This window comes from Penicillium canariense (genome assembly GCF_028826845.1).
Source record: "Penicillium canariense strain IBT 26290 chromosome Unknown utg000001l_segment0_segment0, whole genome shotgun sequence".
NCBI classification, from domain to species: Eukaryota; Fungi; Ascomycota; class Eurotiomycetes; order Eurotiales; family Aspergillaceae; genus Penicillium; species Penicillium canariense.
In genome coordinates, this window is record NW_026622728.1 from 3,350,302 (window position 1) to 3,368,339 (window position 18,038).

At 51.5% G+C, this 18,038-nt stretch overlaps 7 protein-coding genes across 7 annotated transcripts; 3 read left to right on the plus strand and 4 right to left on the minus strand.

The window, feature by feature from the left end:
• Positions 1 to 243: 243 nt before the first annotated feature.
• N7482_001187 (uncharacterized protein) lies at positions 244 to 5,691 on the minus strand (the record flags this gene model as incomplete). Its single annotated transcript, XM_056683312.1, has 6 exons — positions 244 to 600; positions 667 to 4,887; positions 4,951 to 5,322; positions 5,394 to 5,420; positions 5,558 to 5,578; positions 5,653 to 5,691. The coding sequence occupies 6 exons, from the start codon at positions 5,689 to 5,691 to the stop codon at positions 244 to 246; spliced, it is 5,037 nt and encodes a 1,678-aa protein (XP_056546918.1).
• Positions 5,692 to 7,058: 1,367 nt separating this feature from the next.
• N7482_001188 (carboxylic acid transport protein) lies at positions 7,059 to 8,773 on the plus strand (the record flags this gene model as incomplete). The annotated part of the gene is made up of 4 exons (XM_056683313.1): positions 7,059 to 7,612; positions 7,667 to 7,797; positions 7,855 to 8,033; positions 8,102 to 8,773. 4 exons carry the CDS (start codon positions 7,059 to 7,061, stop codon positions 8,771 to 8,773), a joined length of 1,536 nt encoding a protein of 511 aa, XP_056546919.1.
• Positions 8,774 to 8,797: 24 nt separating this feature from the next.
• N7482_001189 (uncharacterized protein) lies at positions 8,798 to 9,859 on the minus strand (the record flags this gene model as incomplete). Its single annotated transcript, XM_056683314.1, has 4 exons — positions 8,798 to 9,133; positions 9,190 to 9,462; positions 9,535 to 9,703; positions 9,795 to 9,859. The coding sequence occupies 4 exons, from the start codon at positions 9,857 to 9,859 to the stop codon at positions 8,798 to 8,800; spliced, it is 843 nt and encodes a 280-aa protein (XP_056546920.1).
• Positions 9,860 to 10,285: 426 nt separating this feature from the next.
• On the minus strand, positions 10,286 to 11,273 carry N7482_001190 (SDR family oxidoreductase; the record flags this gene model as incomplete). The annotated part of the gene is made up of 3 exons (XM_056683315.1): positions 10,286 to 10,665; positions 10,742 to 10,923; positions 10,990 to 11,273. The coding sequence occupies 3 exons, from the start codon at positions 11,271 to 11,273 to the stop codon at positions 10,286 to 10,288; spliced, it is 846 nt and encodes a 281-aa protein (XP_056546921.1).
• Positions 11,274 to 12,625: 1,352 nt separating this feature from the next.
• Positions 12,626 to 14,739, plus strand: N7482_001191 (alpha-L-arabinofuranosidase A; the record flags this gene model as incomplete). The annotated part of the gene is made up of 4 exons (XM_056683316.1): positions 12,626 to 12,802; positions 12,863 to 12,878; positions 12,944 to 14,283; positions 14,350 to 14,739. 4 exons carry the CDS (start codon positions 12,626 to 12,628, stop codon positions 14,737 to 14,739), a joined length of 1,923 nt encoding a protein of 640 aa, XP_056546922.1.
• Positions 14,740 to 15,657: 918 nt separating this feature from the next.
• N7482_001192 (aegerolysin family protein) lies at positions 15,658 to 16,113 on the plus strand (the record flags this gene model as incomplete). Its single annotated transcript, XM_056683317.1, has 2 exons — positions 15,658 to 15,749; positions 15,798 to 16,113. 2 exons carry the CDS (start codon positions 15,658 to 15,660, stop codon positions 16,111 to 16,113), a joined length of 408 nt encoding a protein of 135 aa, XP_056546923.1.
• Positions 16,114 to 16,635: 522 nt separating this feature from the next.
• N7482_001193 (uncharacterized protein) lies at positions 16,636 to 17,925 on the minus strand (the record flags this gene model as incomplete). Its single annotated transcript, XM_056683318.1, has 3 exons — positions 16,636 to 16,767; positions 16,853 to 17,083; positions 17,752 to 17,925. The coding sequence occupies 3 exons, from the start codon at positions 17,923 to 17,925 to the stop codon at positions 16,636 to 16,638; spliced, it is 537 nt and encodes a 178-aa protein (XP_056546924.1).
• Positions 17,926 to 18,038: the final 113 nt, after the last annotated feature.

The following is an 18,038-nucleotide window of genomic DNA, read 5'->3' on the forward strand; positions in this document are numbered from 1 at the left end:
TGGATAAATAAAAATGAGGAAAATACGAAGGGGGGGAAAACGAAGAAACAAAATTAACGGGCCCGCCATGAACAGATCCCTGAAGTTCAAGGCATAGTAGTCCCCCGACTGCCGCCTTTCCGCCGATCTCATGTCTTTTGCTCGCACCAAGAGGTCATCATGTCGCTGTATGTTACACATAAGGGAAAAAAAATAAAAAGGGCAGAAGAATCAAGGGCACAACACCCAGGCAACTACACCACGCTAAAATGCGCGGTAGCCAGTGGCCTGCGGGGTGATCCCGTTGGCCTGCTGGCCGTATGGTATGGGGCTGGCCGGGGCGCCAGGGCCCTGGGTGAGCATCAGCCGTGAGCCGCCTAGGATGGGAGTGTTGTCCTCCTCGGTCTTCTGGCTCTTCTCCCGAGACTTGCGCTCCTCGTTGTCCTTCTTGAGCATCTCGATGGTGCGAGTCTGCTCGCAGAGGAAGTTGATCATGAATGGCATGGTGAAGTCGTGCAAGCCCTTGCGCCAAGAGATTTCCATGATCACGTCGGGGCGGATCAGGTCGTAGCAGGCATACAGCATGCCAACGTAGCACTCGCGGCTGCCAATGTCGACAAACTGGTGAATGGAGTCAGCTGCACGTTCATTGAACGAACGAAAATGAAATGAGGGATATAAACTTACGTAGCGGAGGAGGTCCTCCACAACTTCCGACTTGGCGGAGATGGCAGCGGTTTCAATAGCATCCTTGTAGAGCTTGTCCTGCTTTGACAGCGCGATTGACTTCTCCCAACGCTTGTTGTTGCGGTAGATGCTGGCGGCGATCTGGCGGAAGAAGATGAGCTCGTGCTTCTCCAGACGCTGGGCCAGCTCCACGGAATCGAAGTTGTCATGGTTGTCAACCGAGTCGCGCAGGGTCTTGTGATCCTCCTCCTCAATCAGCAGCTCGTTGATCGCATCATTGACAGCCCGCTTGTTTTGGTGCTGCACATTCAGCAGGAACGGTTTGATCAGGGGGATGTTGTCCGAGCCCTTGAAGATGCGCACCACACGGCTAACATCGATGCGCGGGGTGAGGACCTGAAGCAGGTCGGTGATGAGGAGAGGCTGCTCCTGCAGGTAAAAGTTCAAGGCGCGGTAGTAGATCTCCAAGTTGGCAACCTTGACAATGATGTCCTTGAACGAGTGATGCTCCCAGGCGTCGGCAGCACGCTCCATCATGGCCAGAGCGGCGTTGTCCCACTCATCATAGTGGCAGTAGAGGAAGACAAGCTCGGGCCACAAGTTAGCCTCCTCGCAGGCACGAATCATCTTGGGAATGTTGATGCGAGACCAGAAGAGCTTCAGGTGTTCCATCACGCGGTCGGGGTGGTACTTGGACAGGGCAATACCCAGCTCGGTGAACATACCCATGTGGGCACGCTCGAGACCGAGACCAGCTTCGAGGACGGAGATGAGCTCATCGAAGTAGCCGTTGCGCTCGTACTGCCGGACAAGAGCTTGCAGCTCCTCAGCGTGAACGATGAGGTTAAGACCGCAAATCTGGGCGAGGCGGAATTCCTTCTTGTCAACGCAGGCCTCGTTGACCTGCTTCCAGACCTTGACGCTGTTGGCCTTGCGAGCGCACTCAACGGCGGCTTGGTACTCCTCTAGGTGCACCAGGGTAGTGGCGAGCTTGGCCCAGTTCGAGATGCTGGTGAAGAAGATCTTGGCAGCCTGGTGGTAACCCTCCTCGTAAGCCTTGTCACCGGAGGCCTCAGTATCAGCCACATTGGTGGAGCGAAGGAAGTCCTCAAGTTCGGCAAGCTGGTCCAGACGGGCGAAACAGAAGGCAAGGGCAGTGTCAATGGCAGGCTCACGCAGGGTCTTGCGGGCCATGCGAAGGAACTTGACGAGATCCTCATCCTTGCCGGCGTGTGTGGCGGTCTCAATCACCTCATTGTAGTTGGATGGGTCGTTAGCGCGGATGTAAGACTCGATCGAGTCGGAGACACGGAGGCCATCCAGCTGTGCCTTAGCAACCTTGCTCCACACCTCAGGAAGCTCGACACGCTCGGCGAACTCCTGGGCCCGGTCAATGCTGACAATGTTCTCAACAAGGACATTAACGGCAGCCAGCTGGTTGTTGACCTTCTTGTAGATCTCAAACGCTTCCTCGTATAGGCCAACGCTGATACACATCTCGGCGATCTCATCGGCAGAGAACTCGTTAAGCTGGTGGATGTAGTCCATTAGACGGCTCTTGTCAGCCTTGGCTGCAGTCAGCATTAGCAGGTTCTGCAGGCTGGTGTTGTCGCTGAACGGCGAGGGCTCCAGGATGATCTTCTCCAGCAGTTCGATCAGCTCGCCAGGAAGATCAGCTTCGAGGAAGCACTTGACCGCGACGGAAACCTTGTCAGGCTCGGTCGACTCGGGAACCGCAGTGGCAATGACCTGGTCGACGAGCGAGCGGCGGTGCATGTTGTTCTCGCTCAGGACAAAGTTCCAGATCTCAGGGTCGGCACGCTCAACAAGGTAGCGAGCCTGCGCACGGTACATGGAGTTTTCGTTGGTGATGCTGATCAGCTCCAGGTCATTCTGGCCCTTGCTGTAGGCAATGTACGCCAAGTTGGGGTCGCGCTTCTCACAGTACTTTCCGACCGTCAGGGTGTCGTACATATCGTTCTCCTTAAGGAACTTTTCGGGGTTATTGTTGCTATCGATGTAGATCTTGGCAAGGGCGTTGTAGACAGCCTGCTGCTGGTTACCGCTAGCCAAGGTGGCCTCAAGGAAGGGCAGGAGCAGCTTGAGACGGTTGCGGCTTTCAACCTCGGTGACGAGCTCATCGATGGGGATTGCGGATGGATCCACAGTGGAGAGTAGGTTCTTAATGATACTCTCATCGCAGTCGACATCAAGCAGACCACCCACAACCGCAGGAGCACGGGAGGGGTTAACACGCTGGACGTACACCTCGATAGACTTGAACTGCTGGTTCTGGTAAAGGTAGAGGACCAGGTCGTGGATGAAGTTGAAGCGGTCACAAACGATGATGAGAGGAAGCTGCTCAGTTAAGTGGGCTTCCTTAAGGAAGTTCTTCACCTTCTCAGGGTTGTAGTAGTTGCTCTCACGGCAAATTCGCTCGACCTCGGTGAGCTGGTTCATAGCAGTGGCGGCCTCAATGTACTTGAAGTGCACTTCGGAGTCCTCGCTGAGGTTGACAATACTGCCAAGGTAGTAGTAGAGACCCTCGGCAGTACGGTACTTCTCGAAAAGATCGATGAGGCGGTTGGGGCCGAGAAGATCGGAGAATTTGGTAGCGATTTGAACCACGGCCTGCAGGTTCTGGCGAATGTTGGCCTCCAACATGAAGTCCAAGCACTCAAGGGTCTGCTCAACAGACAGACGCCCGAAGTAGTTCATCAGCCACTCGGGACTCAGCTTGTCAGTCTTGACGATGTTGCGTTTGATCACAGCAGAGTCGTCAGAGTTTTCGAGAGCACGCTGGACGAGACCAGCTCCCTCGCAGAGCTGCGAAATGCGGGGCCGATCGTAGTGTGTAAATATCTCGTTGCCCAAGATAGCGTCTGCAACCTGAGGAGCGTTGACAAGGTTCATCTCCAGCAAACGAGTTTGCAGATGACCCTGCTCGGGCTTGTTGTCCTTGAGAGCATCAAGAAGGAAGGAAGTGGCCTGCTGGATCATGTTTTGGGACAGGAAAACATCTACGACACGGTCGAGATCAACAAGAGCGCCACTCTCCTCGTTAGCGAGCTGAGCAGCAAACTCGGCACCCTTCTCAGGGTTGGCCCGCACAATGTGCTGGAGCAACTGGGTGTAATCGGGCTGATAGCCAACCTGCTTGGAGTAGGACAGTATTCTGTCGAACTGGCCAGTCTCGGCGAACCCAGCAACAACCTTGTGGGGAATGTTGGACTCGAGGTAGATATTAAGGGCCAGGCCCATGTCGTATGGCCGAATAATATCTCCAAGCTCCTCAGAGGCTTCCAGCTTCTTCTCGTTCATCCACTTCTCCAGCAGGTGCTTGCGATTCTGCTGCAACACAGGTCGGACAAGCTCCACACTCTCGTACCGGTTGAGAGAGCCCTTATCGAGCAGCATGCCGAAGTACTGCAGGATGACCGACATCTGACCCGTCTGAGGGGCATTCTTGAAGCGGGCGATTGTCTCGGGTGTGCGCAGGAATCCACGAGGGGAGTTAGCAGCAACCTTGGCGGCTTCAGCGAAGTTGCCCGAGTTAATGAGAGTGTCAAACTGCTGCTGGTAAAGGTGATCGGCTCCCGGGAGACCAGCTCGCGAAGCAAGCTTCACCGCAAGAGAAGACATTGCCGGGTTGTTCATCAAGTAGTCAATGATGGTGTTCTCATCAACGCTGACAGACAGAACCTGACCCTTGCGGTTGACACCGACCAAGCCCGCACCGTCATTGTCGGAGGCAGTGGTGAAGATGGTCTCGCTCGAGATGCGATTCATGAAAATGCAGGTACCGGTCTCCAGGTCGTAAAGGTGAATGAAACCGTACTTGGTAACGAGATAAACGATGTCGTATTTGGTGGACACCTGCATGGCCACGGGGAAGTCATTGACTGCTTCCTGGGGGAAGTACACCTCCACGGCCTTTTTCTGGAATCGGGGGTTGGGTTCTTGGTGATCGATCTCGGCAATCTGCAGCTTGGCGCCGGTCTGGGTCCGGACTGCGAAAGTGAAGAGGTGGTGGGGCAAGGCAGAGCCCTCGACGTTAATGTCAGCAAACGCGGCAGCATGACCCTCGATAAATTGCGAAATTCCGCGCTCCTTCGAATAGAGCTGCATCGATCCGACAACCCGGCCCTGCTGTTGACTGATACCAACCACAACCATCCACTTCTCCTCGGAATTGACTCGGTAGTTGATGATTTGGCATCCCTAAGAAAAGTCGAGAATTAGTATGACATGCCATTCCAGCCAAGAACAGCCAAATCAACCTACAGAAAGGTTGGGAAGACGGTCGAACATCTTCACCGGGTTCTGCTGGGTGGCGTCATAGACATCCCAGTGGTAGACGGCGTTCTCCGTAACCAGACCCAGGGCCTTTTCGCTGAACCACTTCCAGTATACGATATCCTCGTTCATCACCGCGGACTTGAGCTTTTGCTTTGCGGAGAGGTCGAATATCTGAATTGTCCGGCCTTGGGCCTTGAGGGCGATAATGTTCTTGCTCCAGTGCATGATCGCACTGTCAGCGTTGATTGGCCGCCGCATGACCTCATTGTTGTTCTTCAAGTCAACAATGATGACTTGCGGCTTGTCGTCTTCATCGAGCTTCTGGCGAACGCAGACATAGTGATCCGATTCGAGAGTCTGTTATGCGGCCATAACCTGTCAGCCGAGTGCCACCTCCATGTGTTTTGGGGCGCTGTTGGGGAACTTACACACGACGTGAAGCCAATAGATGCTTGCTGGACTCGCGAAAGAGGTCAGTTCAAACTTTTGATGATGTAGGGGATAATTTATGGGTGCCTGCGGGGCGCGACCGGCATGTTCATCTCGCAACGGGAGCTGATCGCGATGCAGGCCTCCGAGAGGTGAGACATACCGCAATGCCAACATTGGTCAACTGTAGGAAGATGAAGTTGTCAGCAAAGTAAATTCAAAGCAGAGACGCTAGTTTCGAGGGAAATCGCAACGTACATTGACCAGTTCTGTGAACTTGATGGGGAGAGGTGCCATATTTACTTAGGCCGCAGCACGACCTTGTCCACCCAACTAAACGCCACGCAAGGAAACCAGAATAATCGGAAAGAGAAGGAAAGGATCACAAAAGAAGTGAGATAGGAAAGAGAGTAAAGAAGATGGCGGGAGAGGAGGAGAGGGGACGGGGGAATCTGAAGAAGCGGAAGTGACCTCAGGAGGTCCGCTGTTGTCGTTGCTGAGGTGTCGCTTATGGGGGATCACGTGAGACAGGGGCAGCTGGGCCGGGCGTTGGGCGTTTGGGCTTTTGACTGGCGGGCGGTGGGGAATGTGGAAAGACGGTGCGCGTCATAGTAAGTGAGAGCAAAGGGCTAGAGCTGAGCCTGGTAGGATTACTAAACTAAGCCTGCGAGCTAACCACCTTGCACCTTCACACCTTTGTTCTCTCTCTTTCATTTGGTTGAGATAGGCGGCGCGAATGAACCTACCATAGCCCTATGGCACCTTCTGGAAAATCCTATCAAATAGTCCGATGATAGTAGGCAACATGCGCCGAAGAAAAATAATGTTAATTATGATAAGGGTGTATAATTTCTCTGAAAATGGTCGCTCCTGGGTGTTGAAATCATACGCCTCTCCGCATGACCCCATTCAATTTGAAGGGTGTGGGCTCTAGCCGAGGGCAGAAACGCATAGCGGAGTTTTTTTCAATGTCTCTTGCCAAGCATAGCGCCCCCAAATCCCAAGCATAGCGCCTCCAAATCCCAAGCAAGCCGTATGCCACGATCCGCCCGCCCACGTCTATATCTCGACCGCCCACTGTCGGACAATTTCCGGAGGCTTTTCCGCGCGACAGGCGTCTGAAGCCAGCTTAAAAACTGTGGCTCAGGCCACCGGTGCATATATGGCATTCTACCCTTCGCTATGCTCCCCAATCCTCGCATCATTGGCCCCTCAACGCGAAGCTCCCGATCTCGCCCGTGCAGGCTGTCCCGTCTCTATGGCAGCGAGCGCCGAAAGCATCTCGGGGTAGGGGCACTCTCCACGCTAAGCCGGCACACACATGGTCGAATGCGGGATGTTGCCCGGATTGCACTCTTCGCATTGGAGGACAGGGCTTGCCCAGATGCTTGGCAGCATCTTGGCCTGCGAACAGAGTGGCTTAACCCCCGCAAGGGCCCAGTGATATCTTTGGGGTCGGCAGCACGTTGGGGATTGAGCACGAGAAAGATGCGGAAGAAAGTGCGGGGGGAGATGCGCACGAGGTTGCGTATAAGTAGGGGAGGGATGCCGGAGTGTGAGCTTGAGAAATGTGATATATCCAAGCTTGCTTTTCATCTTTGTACTGGCCAAATTGGTTGCCAAAATTGTGAAACCTCAGCCATTTTCCTCTCCAGAATTTTATCATGGCGTCAAATGAGCCTGCTGACCCTATCGCGAGGGGGGTCATTCCTGCTGCGCGTCAAGCTTTCAAAGATTTGTTTATCTGGAAGCAGCGCGTCGAGGTGACCAACGAGCACGGAGAGAAGCATGTAGAATGGCAGTCCCCTGAACCCATCCACAACCCCATCAGACTAATGGCCCAGCTGTCGGCTAGAGACTGGGTCTTCTTTCTTGTGGGTCTTGCCGCATGGACCGCTGATGCATTTGATTTCCATGCGCTCTCTATCCAAACCAAGAAGCTATCCGACTACTACGGTCGTTCCAAGACAGATGTGACAACTGCTATCACGCTCACACTGCTGTTGAGAAGTGTTGGTGCGGTGTTTTTTGGGTTTGCTGGTGATAAGTATGGTCGCAAATGGCCGATGGTGCTGAACATGATCGTGCTCGGGATCTTGCAAATTGCTACGATCTACAGCCAAACGTTCCAGCAATTTCTGGCAGTGCGCAGTCTCTTTGGTCTGTTTATGGGAGGAGTGTACGGAAATGCTATTGCGATGGCGTTGGAGCATTGCCCGTAAGCTTTCACTATCCTTTATCATGCCCTCCGTACTAATGCTTCCTCGGAAAGTGTGAATGCTAGAGGTCTCATGTCTGGAATTCTTCAGCAAGGATATTCCCTGGGGTATGTGCTGGCTGCATGTGCTAATCTCGGAGTCGGTGGTTCTACTGATAGTTGGAAAACGGTGTTTTGGGCTGCAGGTAAGTAGTGAAGAATCTCGACAGGAATTGATCGTCCTAATGATCTCTCTCATTCAGCTGGGATGTCCATCGGCGTTGGAATCATCCGCATTTTCTTCCCTGAATCGAAACAATTTCTTGCTGCCAAAAAGGCAGGGAAAAGAAGCATGAACGCATCCGAGTTCTGGAAAGAGACCCAAGATATGTTGGCCAAGGAATGGAAGATGTGCATCTACTGTATCATCCTCATGACTTGGGTAAGCTTGGATTTTTACACCTTCTTCCGCCGACAGACCAAACTCTAATTTGACTTGACTTCTATTAGTTCAACTACTACTCCCACACATCGCAAGATTCATACACCACTTTCATGCTCACGCAAAAGGAGCTCAACAATTCTGGTGCTTCAAGAGCGTCTATTATAATGAAGACCGGAGCCTGCGTTGGTGGAACAATAATCGGTTATTTGTCACAGTTTGTTGGCCGGCGCCGAGCTATTGTTGTTTCTGCCTTGATTTCTGGAATCCTCATCCCAGCATGGATTCTACCAACCGGAGAGCCAGCACTCAGCGCAACAGGCTTCTTCATGCAATTCTTCATTCAAGGTGCCTGGGGAGTCATTCCCATTCACCTCAATGAGCTGTCTCCCCCGGCATTCCGGTCTTCGTTTCCAGGTATCACTTACCAAGTGGGCAACATGATCAGCTCTCCCTCGGCTCAGATTGTCAACGCCATTGCCGAGTCGACCTGGGTCACGACAGCATCGGGCCATCAAGCGTCTGCCTACGGGCCTGTCATGGGTGTTGCGACTGCTATCATTGCTACGGGAATTGTGGTCACTACAGCCTTTGGACCTGAGAAACGCGGTCGTCGATTTGAACTGGTTGTTGCTGCCGTGGATGAGCAACCCAACGCCAAGACTGTGGATGTGGAAGTGGGTGATGATCACAACAAGGGGAAAGACGAGATGATTGAATTGGCAGATAAGAAGACGTAGGCCGGCTGCAGATCAAAGGATGTCCTACTTCCGCACGTACACACTGACCATGTCTGTTCCCTTTGCCACGTCATATGATCGGGCTGGTGTGACATACAAAACCCTGTTGAAGTCTCCAAGATCTGAGCTGGCGGTCTTTTGTTCTTTGCCGTCGGCTCCCACTGGGCCGGTGATCATACCCTTGCCTCCTTCAGCTAGCAAATTCCAATGAACCCCTTTCAATCCCCAAGGGGGCCCTGGAAGCTTTGGATCCTTGTACAATGGGAACTCTAGACAGATAAGAAGGCCTCCGGACTTTAAAACCCGAGCCATACCTGACGCCCACTCTTTTCTTTGCTCTGGATGCAAAGCACATAGAAACTGTTCGAGGACATCAGCAATCCCGTAATCAACTTGAAAATAATACAGAAGCTCACAGTATAGTCGTAGACTACATCAAACTGAGTTGTCTCATCAATGCCTGCTTTGAAGTTCCATTGTGGAGTGAAAAAGTCCCCTTGGAAAAATGTCACAGAACCGGTGGTTAGGGGCTGATGCTGTCCGCTACCAAAGTGATAATCGGATGGCTTCGCCAGCTCAGCAGATGCATATATCTCGGCTTCCTTGATGGCTGTCTCGGATATCTCCAATCCGAACGCGTCAAATCCATGTAGTGCCAACATCACTACGTCGTATCCACGGCCACACCCCTGATATCTCGGAAGTCAGCGGATCCATCGACGGGTGCAGATAATTTCATCAACAGAGTGGTATGGCCTTACTGGTACAAGGGCTTTTTTTCTTCGGCCATCCGAAGTAAATGGAGAGAGTAGCACCCGTTCTTGTTCGATGATATCTACCAGGGCTGGTGATGCCTTTCCCCGATCCCATAGATCACTTTCCCCCGAATCCCACAGACTAGACCATCCTGCACCGTGATTACCAATGGGCCTATCCAAATCAGAGACGATTTTCATTATCTTCGCGGCGCAGACGAATTTTGCAGACACACCTGCGGTCTGTAGAGGGCTTGCCTACTCACCGATTGATGAAGGTATTGAGCAAACGACCACCCCCACTGGGCTGTGGTGGGTTGGTCTGTGTCATTGGAATACAATACAGGGCTATTGACAATGATGGGAGATATCTTGGTATGTCGCTTGGAACTTGGAGGTTCGAATAGACTCGAGCGGCAGAGATATACTCTGACACGTGACTATTACTTACCAGGGCAATGATGCATCGCCCCAACTTGTCTACGGTCTGGAAATATACTATATGAAGCAACAAGAACTAAGAAGAAGCCTCTAGATGGATTTGTGAGATATATGAATTCAAGGGTTCCAGAGCTGGTTTTGCCACCTCATTCCGGGTCTCGATTTGGTTATTGCTAGAGGCGAGAGAACCCCACTTTATTCGGGTGGGGGAGGCAGATGATACTCTATTAACCTGATGCAGCCAGGTGGGGGAGGCAAGGGGTCTCAGAAAGGTGATGGTCCTGGCATTGAAACGAATCCTACGTAAGAAAAATGTTTACAAGTCTGTCGACTTGGCGAACTCTCCCCACACTTCAATGTCCTGAAGTGTGGCCTCACATTTCTTCCGAATAGCCGAAACTGCATCAGACCCCAGCGGCAGCGTGCCCGGCCACGGCTTACCGGCAGCGCCATTCTCTCCTTTCACAATATCAACAATGCGCTGAGCACTTTTCACCGTATCCCCAGGCTGGTTCCCGTTGAAGTCGTCAAAGTTTTTCACCACTGTCTCCGAGATAGGTCGATAATCTTCGAACTTGGAGACGGCCCTCTGGCTTGCTGGCTTGTTGAGAAGCTCCGTGCGAAACGCCCCGGGCTCTACAAGAAGGGTTTTGATTCCGATTGGCTCGAGCTCTTTAGATAAAGACTCGGAAGCGCCTGAAAGCGATATTAGTTGTTTGCCTTTTTTCCTTATAGACGGCGATAATCGCAACAATCTATCTCCATCACGTACAGTGGATCGCAGCCTTCGTGGCGCAGTATGCTCCGAGAGCCGGGAAACCATCCCAAGCAACCAACGATCCAATAAAGATCACTACACCAGACTTGTTGCTCCGCATGTGAGGGAGGAAAGCCCGGGTGGTGTTCACAGCCCCGAAGACGTTCGTATTAAACTGTGAGAGCCAATGGTCGTGACTGACGGATGAATAACTCGAATTAGCTTTGGGGAACTTTGCTTCTGCAAATCAGGTCTGGGAATACCTCATTTCTTCAAGAATACCAAGCTGCGTATGTCCTGCATTGTTCACCAGTATATCAATCTTTCCATAGATTGAGATTGCCGCTTCGGCTTTGCGATTGAGCACCTCCTGAGGTTCTGTGACATCAAGTTGTAAAGTCGCAGCGCCGATGTCTCTCAGGTGAGCAATCTGCTCCACATTACGTGCTGTTGCAATCGCTTGATCGCCCCGGGCCACTATCTCTTTGACGAGCTCCAAGCCAAAGCCGGAAGAAGTACCAGTAACGAGCCAGACTTGGGGCGACATGATGTAGTGATCACGAGTTATACACTGCACTTTTTGGGAAGAGAAAAGGCTTCTTTCTGATGTTCAGTTTAAAACTATGTGAGTTCACTCTATTCTAGTTTTGTGAATGGAATGTAGGATTTATTTATAGCTTGACTGCTTCCGTGGAGAACGTATAGTTCTCCCAGGACTTTTGAACTAGATCCACAGTGTCTGACTAGCGATTTATCAAACCGGAGATAGTATATTGTGGACGGCGATAACGCATTCTGATCCTAAACTCCGCCCCCATCTATGCACCTGCCCGCGTTATTGGAGGTAGAGGAGGCTAGGAGTGTCAGGTGCTAGCGTGGGGCGTAACTGGGGGTCGCCTCGAACAGCGTCGAGGTCACCGCTCGACGGCGGAATGGCACGTAACAAGGCGATCTGGCTGTCAGCAGACCATTTAGAAGGACCTAGACCTTCCGAATATAATCGGAGATACCGGCTGGGCTCGGTCAAGTAGTGAAAAATCCACAGATGAGGCAATTATACTGTACATCTCGACTCGTTTGCACATCGCTCGCAGGGCTTGTTCCACGGTAAATTGCGCGACACTGCGAAGGACAGAAATCGCGCATATATAACAGCCTTGGCAAACAACCTAATCTCACCCGCAGCAGCCCCAGGGACATTTTCGGTCGAAATAAGAAATGATTCTCAACTTTTATCAACAAACCTTATCATTGCTACCTGCCTAGGTACTCCAAGGGTGTGCGTATCAATGTTCCATTCGCGGTAGTTCCTTGCGACCGAGGCTTGCAATTTTGAACCACGCCCCACAGCACGGGAGTCTTGGGGAAAAGAGCGTGCTGCTTGGCAGGTATGACTGACATATAGACACTTGGGATCACTCAGTACTACGCTCGAAGACTCATTGCAAGCAGCATAGGATATGGATCTCTCTACCCATCCAGATGGTGCTCAAATCTGCCTTCCGCGAACGCGGAGTGTCCGACGTCATGACTCCTGGGAGGTGATCTGCGCGTGAATCCTGCCAGACTCATTTTCCTTCGGTCGCACATCATACAGAATATGACGTTGTGAACTTGGAAGACAGAATCAGATGGCTGTGATGAATCTCATTGGATGATTCTGCTTTCCGAGCCGCGGATGCCAAAGTCTATAGCGCGTTTCGCGCAACTTGATTTGCACGCAGCGAACATCAGGGTCCATGTTGTTTTCTTGAGGAGAGAGCCTTCTGGAGAAGAAAATTGAGAGCGAATTGGATTTCAGAATCTAGCCAGGTGCTTGATGGGGGTTATAAGCGTTATTATGAACTAGCTTAGCCTCAGAAGATCCATTCGTGTCTCTAGACACTCTCTGGACACGCTATGAAGTCAGGAACGGCGGTTTTTTCAAGCCTGGGTGCGGCGATATCCATCGCTTTGGCGACATGCGGCGCGGAAGCGTTGACCCATGATCGCACTGGCTCCGGGTTGGTGAGCCTGGCGGTCGCAAAAGATGGTGGGAACAGGTCCAGCCCGCTGCTGTATGGAGTGATGTTCGAGGTAAGAACTTTCCATGCTTTCTTATCTTGAACACCCCACTAATTGTCTTTGTCTCGTTAGGAAATGGACCATTCAGGTAAGGCCCACGATTGACACTTTGCTAGCAAGGTGATGGGAACGTGACTGACTTGGCCCGATAAGGTGATGGCGGTATTCACGGACAGCTGCTCCAAAACAATGGATTCCAAGGGTCCAGTCTTGGAATGACATCCTATGCTCCAGTGGGAGATGCGCAAATTTCTCGAGATACGTCGAAGCCCGTGAGCACGGCAATCAAGTCATCGCTCAGTGTCTCGGTGCCGGAAGATGCAACAAGCTATGTGGGATTTGCAAATACTGGTTACAACGGAGTACCGGTCATGAACACGACCTACAACACGTCCTTCTGGATGATGGGTGACTATTCAGGTGCTATCAACATTCAGCTACTTGGGTCGCATAGCGGCATCGTATACGCGGATCACAATCTCACCGTCCAGAGCACGGCCGCCAAGTTCACACAATTCAGTACAACATTTGACTCAAAGCCGTCTCCGGATGGAGATAATGAGTGGCACTTGACCTTTGATGGATCAAAGGTTGCTGGCAGCTCGTTGAGCTTTGGCTATATTCAATTATTCCCGCCCACGTACCATGACAGGGAGAATGGGTTACGCAAGGATTTAGCCACGGTTTTGGCAGAGGTCAACCCAACGGTCCTCCGGTTTCCAGGGGGCAATAACATTGAGGGATTGCAGGTTGACAGCCGGTGGAAGTGGAACACAACGATTGGCCCCCTTATCGACCGACCTGGCAGAGAGAGTGACTGGTTTTACCCAAACTCCGACGCTCTTGGCCTAGATGAATATCTATGGTGGTGCGAAGACATGAAGATGACCCCCCTTCTGGCTGTCTGGGCTGGCAAGTCCTACGGAGACATTATATCAGGATCTGATCTTGAGCCGTATGTGGACGACATTATGAATGAGCTGGAGTATCTTCTCGGGAGCTCGACTACGCAATACGGAAAACTGCGGGCACAAAACGGACGCAGGGACCCATGGAAAATTGACTATGTGGAAATTGGAAACGAAGATGATCTTACGGGTGGATGTGCTACCTACCCTGATCGCTTCAATCAAATTTACAAGGCAATCCATGACAAGTATCCCCATATTACGCTTGTTGCGTCGAATGGAGATTATCGCTGCCTCCCATCACCTTTACCCGAGGGCGTCATTATCGACTTGCATCTCTACCGGCAGCCAGACGATTTTGTGGCCTTGTTCAATCAGTTTGACAATCAACCCCGGAATCAGTCCGTGATGGTGGGCGAATACGGTTGTCGGAATACGTCAGATGCCAAAGGCACGTACCGGTCATACATTCAAGGTAGTTGTAGTGAGGCAGTGTATATGATGGGCATGGAGCGAAACAGCGATATTGTGCAGATGGCAGCGTACGCGCCGATGTTGGAGCACTTTGGACTCATTGCATGGTCGGTAAGTATATTCTCCGCTTCCCAAGCATTGACTGTGCAATACTGACATTTAATCTTGTTCATTCAGCCCACACTGTATGGATTCGACTCTAGTCCGGGTTCAATGACACCATCAACCTCTTATTATGTCCAAAAAATGTTTGCATCCAACAAAGGGGACACTATTCTGCCAGTGAACTCGTCCTCGGATTTTGGACCCCTGTATTGGGTGGCCTCGAAGACGAATTCGACTTATTATGTCAAGCTGGCTAATTACGGTGCGGACGAGCAGAATGTTACTGTCAGCATTCCAGACACCAACTCAGGAAGACTGGAAATGCTCGCTGGGTCCCAGCTTCAAGGAAATCGGCCTCATGATATCTCGATTCAAACGGTGATAACTAAGGTTCAGAACGACAGTGGGAACTATACGGTGAATATGGCACCTTGGGCCGTCGCCGCTTTGGCTGTTTCATGATTCTCATTCAATTCCATCCATGTATCCTGCACATACTTTACAGTCATGTGATCGTTGGCCCTTGGTGCATAAAGTTAGTTTTTAGACCCCTGGATGAAGTGAATGACACTCCCTGGAATTTGTTACCGTGAAAACAGAGTTCTTTCAGTTGATGCTTTGTGGCCTGGCGGCCGATGGGTTTATTCCTGATTCGATATATATTTCTGACCTCAGGGTTATTACCGGATGCGTGCATACTCGACCGGCCTACTATTCTATGATCTTTGATCATGTCTCTAGCTGTGATTATAGAGTGTGGAAAGCAGGATTTCTCGTACGCTCAGCCGTACTCAACCAGTGTACGGCCCATGGACAGCTCTGGAGATCCTTGGTGTTCCGTCCTTGAAAATGGCGATACGATTTTTACAGGTACTGTGAGAATTATGCAGACCAAGACGAGGGAGAACGCCGCGGATGGGGCCAATCTGCCTAAGCCAATCCGAAGAAAGAGTAAGCGCCGAGGGTGTTCTTGGGGATAGAGGAACCAAGAACTACGAGGAGATGGAATCTGCAGCCTATGGCCCACGTGATCATCACTCAAATTTGGGGTTGGGGTACAATTGAATTAATGAAGCCGGTGCGCCCCGCAAACCTTAAGGGGGCCAAACCAGCGTGGTTTCGTGGTTCGGCTGCCAATGGCCAATGGGATCACGCGGACGTACCCGTTATGACCACATCATCTCCAGGTGAGTTGCATCTACGAGTCATCACACGACCTTCGCACCACTTCGTACTTACCTAAGCGGACTGATGTACATAGGTACAAGCGAACCCCGCATTATAGGGTAATATATAACCCAGGGCCGGCATTCTTGCAAGAAGCCTCAGGACTTCCACTTTGACTTATCACTGCTACATTTTACCATTTCGATTTCCACCATGGACAACTACAATTCCCAATGGGTCTCCCTCCACATTCGGGACCATCTCAAGGATGGCGAGATTACAGTGCAAAACACTGTCATTGAAGGGTAAGTCTTCCTCGAAGTCTCCATCATATCACTACTAACATCCAGTAGCGGCGAGTTCCACAACCCCGAAGACCGCCGCAAGTCGCTCACCGAAGAGGACATCGACGAGATGAAAATCTCCTCGGATGGTATTGGCGAGATCAGTGCTCGCGGCCGTCGAGGCAGTGAGGGCCGCCTGGACTTATTTCATGGGGATACTAAGATTTGTGAGCTTCATTGGGAGAATCGTGGAGGAGAATATGAGAATCTGGTCGAGGTGTTGGATGAAAGCGACAAATATAGAATCGAGCATGGGGGATGGAGTCCACAGGCAGGTCCTTTGGGACATGTCTTTGTGGACATCTCGGCGGCGAAGAAGAAGTAACCCCCCGTACATACAACCGAGGAGGAGGGGGAGGAGGAAAGCTGTACTCTCTCCCTTTCTTCTGGTCCATTCACTGCGTACCTCTGAACCTGTACATGATCTAGTCTTTTCTGAATGAAATCAAGTAACTCGAAATGTATAGGCCCAGAAACTAGATTTCTAAATTGGTATCATGATCCACCTGGACAAAGTGCCCACCCAGTTATTGGCTTCTACTTACACTTCGATCTCCTGTGGAAATGAATGTGCGGTGCCAAGGAATGCTTTACTCGGCACGATGAGCGCACAAATTGGGTGGTATTGTAAGCTATCCTGATGACTGGTGAAAGAAGATGAGATTACTATCTGAAGAGGAAGCTCCTGATGTAGACGGGGAACGTGACATAAGCATAGGAGTGTAGTCATGCGGTAACAATCACGGGCTCAGTAGAGAACATCTTGTCCGCTAGATAGAAAGAAAACTTATTAAGTGATAACTTGATGTCGAATAGAGTAGACGAGGTAAAGGTGTAAAATGTGTATTTAAACCTCATCGTCGCTTGTGGCGGGTTTGATCAAGCAAGTGCTCGCGAGGTTCTCAATGCTTTGGGTAATAATGTGACCCATTTCGTCGTCCGAAACTTCCGGTGTAGTGCCGAACCTTCCGGTGCGGTGCTAAACGTTCCAGTGCAGTACCAAACCTTCCAGTACAGTGCCTAACCTAAACCTGGTGTATCATTCAGTCATAGCTGTGGGCGACCTCGTTGTCGGTGAAATCCGCGAAAGCGGCAGCGGAAGGGCTGGCGGAGCCATCTCCTGGCAGAGTAGCGGGACCTTCTCCGAGCCAGTACTGCCATCCAGGGCCTTCGCGATTCGAAATGTCTGGGAAATAGGGAGTGCGTCTACCAGCGACGGGTTGGGTCTTTATAGCGTCGACTAGCACCACGTACGGGATATCACCACGCGAGAGGGTGACAGGCGGTACGTAAGCCTAGGCGGGTGGTATATAGGGGTATCACTTGATGACATCCTCGACTAAAGTACGGTGCTTCATCCGTCTGAGAATTGCTCGTTGAAGATGGTTAGCCTCGTCCGGCAAGCCTTAGAACTGGAGATTGTGCTCGGCGGCGACTAGCGTGGCGTCGCCGAGTCGATGTCTATCAAAGACCAATCTAGGTGGGAAACACCTAGATTAGAGAGGTTTGCTTTGGGATCCAGCAGAATGTGAGTAGCGGGGTCTTCTAGAAGCTTTATGTAGGTAGCTTCCGGGTGCAGGGTAAAGCGTGGACGTTTAGGCGACGGCGTATCTGTGTGGGAGGCGATCTTGCGGGTGCTTGTTTTGACTTCGCGGGTGTGAGGCACTTAGTCGAAGCTGTCATAGCAGGAGGCTAGCATAGGGAAAGCTGACGCGCTAAGCTTGACATCCAGAATGGCCATTGCTATGGTGTCAATGTTGCTGTTGATAGTCGTCGCCACTCTGTTCATGTCATGTTCGTCCCGGCGTAGGCGGACGACCTTAGGCCTTGATAACCATAGCGACCTCCTCGTAAAGCGCGAGTAATTCCCGCGAGGGCTGGATCCATCAGGTATTGTTTGGAGTCATAGGCTCGCCGGCGTGTAGTAGCCAGGAGGGTAGGCTCGTTGATGAACTTTGCGTACCGGGAAGCAGGTAGCTAGGGATTCATCTTTCTCATCCATGTGCAGGTGAACGTGGGGGCTAGAGGACCTTTCGAAGAAAGCACCCCGGGCAGGGGAGTGAGCAGGGGATTGGGCAGAGGGATTGCGAAGGGCGAAAGACTGAACAGTGCGAGCTGGCAGAACATCCAGCTGCATTCAATGTCTATGAAGTGTCTCGTCAGCAACTCATGTAGCGGTATGAAGGCTTACAGGTACTTTGTGAAGCTCAGGTCTCTCAACACCTTGTGGGGGCAAGACGCACGGGAGGA